This window comes from Sinocyclocheilus rhinocerous, unplaced genomic scaffold, assembly GCF_001515625.1.
Source record: "Sinocyclocheilus rhinocerous isolate Xijiao unplaced genomic scaffold, SAMN03320098_v1.1 scaffold365, whole genome shotgun sequence".
In the NCBI taxonomy this organism is placed as follows: domain Eukaryota; kingdom Metazoa; phylum Chordata; class Actinopteri; order Cypriniformes; family Cyprinidae; genus Sinocyclocheilus; species Sinocyclocheilus rhinocerous.
Window position 1 is genome coordinate 602,483 of NW_015659915.1, and position 3,981 is coordinate 606,463.

Below are 3,981 nucleotides of genomic sequence, written 5' to 3' on the forward strand. Positions count from 1 at the left end.
ATTAAAAAAATAATAAAAAAACAGGAAGAGTGTGTGTGTGTGTGTGTGTGTGTGTGTGTGTGTGTGTGAGATAATTCTTCTATTTACTATTTTCTAAAAAGCCACTAATGTCAGTCTCACCAGGATTGAAATTATTTATTTTGCAGTGGCTTTTCTCAAAAACTGTGATGCATTTGTGTGTGTTCTGTGAAAACCTACCAATAGTTATTTAATTGTTGAGTATGCCCTGCTTACAATTAGCCATAAATATTTTAATGCATTCATCTTCTGTAACATCCCAGTAAGAACATTTAATTTTACGGACTTTAATTGAAGATGTCTTTGCCAAGCACTAATCTGATCGTTGTGCGCATGCGCATCATACCCGGGATTTGGGAGAGTCAACCACGTCTTCAGCGCCAGAGAATCTGAGTCATTTTAGCCAATCGGTTCGTTCGGACGGTTCGTTTCAATGAACTGATTCACAACCGAGTCATCACTCTAAAGCGTTCCAAAGTTTCTTTTCTGTCATAAAATTGTTGTTTAACATTGATTGTTTATTATTAGGTTATATAGCTGCGTCAAATGTTGTTACCAAACCATTTTGGTATTGAATTTTAAAATTGCATAAAATTGTTGTTCAGTGCTTTTTGTAAATTATTAGAAGTTATAGCTGCGTCAAATATTGTATTAAACTTTATTATTAATAACTTGACATCAATAATAATTAACAGCCGGTAAAAATAATGCTATTTCTTAACTGTATTACTGTCGAATATAATAATATTGTTCCAATCTCAGTTTTACCCTGACTAATACAAAATCGTACAGTCCGTTGTTCTACAAACGCTTCGCGAATCGATTCGACCGAGTCTTTTAAATGATTCTGTTCATAAGAACGAGTCGCTCATGAATCGGGCACCACAATCAGCGTCGTATAACGGGATCTGTGATCCGGCGGGGCGATGGCTCGGACCCTACACCGAAACCAAATAAAGCTGGACACGGAAAACCACTGTCCTGCATTGCACCGTGTTTAAGTACGTGACCGACAGCGAGCGCGGGGGCCGGTGTTCTGGTGACGTCAGAGGAGCGGCGGTCCTCATTGTCTGTAAAACAGCTCGTTTTCATCACATATACCTTCTGTGTTCTCCGTGGTCGTGTGTTACATTTAAATCTTTAATCCAAGATCAAATGCTGTTTGTTTCTTATCTAACACGCTGGTTTGTGTATAAATCAGATGGGAGTCAGTCTGGTGTGACTGTAAGCATAAGCTGTGATCAGAGGATACGGGGCTTTATAACTGGATTCCTGCGCTCATAAACAACTAAAGTTTTGCATTGCATGCTGTCAGAACTAGTATGCTGGTTGATATATGTTGACAGAGTTGTGGCTGGGGGCCAGATTGTGTCCGGACACCCCAGCCATCCCGCCGAGGGCCGTAGCTCTGCTGCTGGACCCAGAGGTCAGAAGGGGCCCAGAGGTTCCTAGGGGCCCACAGCAATTTCTTAATCGTGCTTTAAAGAAGGTCCCAGAATTCCTAGCTCCGGCCGGATTGTGGGCCGTCCATGCCGGTGTCCTGCTGCGGGCCCGTCCATCACGGCTCCTCTCCGAGGAGTGTGCATACACATCATGTGTCAAAACTACTGAATTTCTAGTATTTTCATTTCTTTAGCATTCTTGTCTGTTTTATGTATATTGCCAAATATTGGAGAACGACACCAAGTTTATGCAAATCTGTGGAGCGAAGGTGAAACGCAGTACAGATCTCTGAGACTCGTATCTGTCCTTTGACAGACGGCTTCGGATCAGAGAAAACTGCAGAAACGGCCTCAGCTCCAGTGTTGCTGTAGTCACTGCATTCTGCCGGTGCATTGCATTGATATTTGCATGTTTTTAAAGCAAGTGCGGGGCCCACAGCAATTTCTTAATCGTGCTTTAAAGAAGGTCCCAGAATTCCTAGCTCCGGCCGGATTGTGGGCCGTCCATGCCGGTGTCCTGCTGCGGGACCGTCCATCACGGCTCCTCTCCGAGGAGAATCATCCACAAGAAGCCGGGAATCAGGACTTGTTTGAGTCAGCCGTGCTCTTCTCTCGGGCTGAGAATGCTGCGGACTGCGTTCAGTCTGGAGGGAGTCGAGGAGCGAGACGAGGAGCAGGAGGACGAAGGAGAAGATCTGAGGGATGGCGGGATCCCGTTCATTATTAATAGGGGTGGTCTGCCCATAAACGAGGAGACCTGGGAGCAGATGTGGCGGCACGTCGCCCGCATGCACCCGGATGGAGAAGCAGTGGCCAGGAGGATACGGGGAACCGGCGACCTTCCCAAGGTACAGCTTTCACAACGAGAAATGTGCCAAAACACCCAGTGGATGTTCTTCAGGTGGGCCTTTCCCAAGTACACTTCCATAATGTACTTAAAGGGTTAGTTCACCCAAAAATGAAAATTAGTCCATAAATTACTCACCCTCAAGTCATCCTAGGTGTATATGAGTTTCTTCTTTCAGACGAATCCAGTCGGAGTTATATTAAAAATTGTCTTTGATCTTTCAAGCTGTTTAATGCCACTCAGCGGGTGTTGCATGCATCAGTCCAAAAGAAGTGAAATAAAAAGCGCCCATAATTCTTGACCGTTGTTTTGTTTTGATCTCTCCGCTGCGCTTCCGCGTTCGTCACTTCTGAGCGGCGCATGCATAACGCTGACCTCATACATCATCCACCCGGAACTGCTTCCGTGTACAACAGTGAGAGCAAGCTACATTAAAGTGATTATTACGTTTTGAATATGGATATTTTTCTTACAAAAATGCATCGATTCGCTACAGGAGGCCTTTGTTCATCCCCCGGAGCCGTGTGAGACAATTTTTTGTTAATGGATGTGCGCTTTTTATTTAACTTGTTTTGGACTGATGCATGCAACACCCTGAGTGGCATTAAACAGCTTGAAAGATCAAAGACAATTTTTAATATAACTCCGACTGGATTCGTCTGAAAGAAGAAAGTCATATACACCTAGGATGCCTCGGGGTGAGTAATTTATGGGCTAATTTTCATTTTTGGGTGAACTAACCCTTTAAAGTGCTCTATTTTCGCGCACTAATTTTGTACTTGGTATGCTAAAATGATTCTTTAGTACTTCTTAAGTTAAACTTAAAAACATCTCAATTGTGCTATCTTGGGACACCATGAATATGCACTAAAATGTGTTACTATCTCTGTATTTAAAAAAACATATTTAGTTAGCACTTGTAGAACCCGTCTTTCATACACTAGTACACTCAAGTGTACTACAAGTGCTAACTAAATAAATTTTTTAAATACAGAGATAGTAACACATTTTAATGCATATTCATGGTGTCCCAAAATAGCACAGTTGAGTACACTTAGTTGATCTTAAGTACTAAAGAATCATTTTTAGCATACCAAGTCTAAAACTAGTGTGCGAAAATAGAGCACTTTAAGTACATTATGAAAGAGTACTTATTTTTAACGTGGGTATTAATAAAGAAAATAGATCTGTAGGTCTTGGGAAAAGTTACTTTTAAAGTAATGCGTTACAATATTGCTTTACTCCCTAAAAAAAGTTACTAATTACGTTACTTAGTTACTTTTTATGGAAAGTAATGCGTTACGTTACTTTTGAGTTACTTTTTAAATCTGGGCGGGGCTTGCTTTTTTGTTGTTAATATAAAAAGTTGTAAAAGCCCTTTCACAACAGAAGTGAAGTGAATGCGCCTCAGGCTGAAGGAAATGTAAATCCACGTCTGTACAGTAGAGGGCGCAGCTCAAACTAATCACATGACGAATATGACGCAAGTTCAATACTATTCAGCAATAATACAAATGAAACACAAATGTGTCATTTTTGCTTATTAGTATGGTTGAATTGGATCATCGAAGGTCAGTAGCAAAGACATTGGTTAATAAAATGGGATTAAATACAAAAATGATATTTTGTCTTGTTGAACATTTAATTATTGCAGGTTTGTATAATATTCTGAGT

The 3,981-nt window shown here is 41.2% G+C and overlaps 1 protein-coding gene across 3 annotated transcripts in view; it reads left to right on the top strand.

Moving 5' to 3' along the window:
- Window positions 1-873: 873 nt before the first annotated feature.
- Window positions 874-3,981, top strand: part of vash1 (vasohibin 1) — an 11,149-nt gene continuing 8,041 nt past the window's right edge. The window contains exons 1-3 of one of the 3 annotated variants that reach the window (XM_016533088.1): window positions 874-1,086; window positions 1,220-1,507; window positions 1,927-2,308. In XM_016533088.1, coding sequence (XP_016388574.1) covers window positions 1,967-2,308 — 342 coding nt within the window. In that variant the 5' untranslated portion in view covers window positions 874-1,086; window positions 1,220-1,507; window positions 1,927-1,966. Of the gene's footprint in view, window positions 1,508-1,914; window positions 2,309-3,981 lie in introns of those variants that run through there. The other 2 variants (XM_016533087.1, XM_016533089.1) reach the window with 2 other exon arrangements.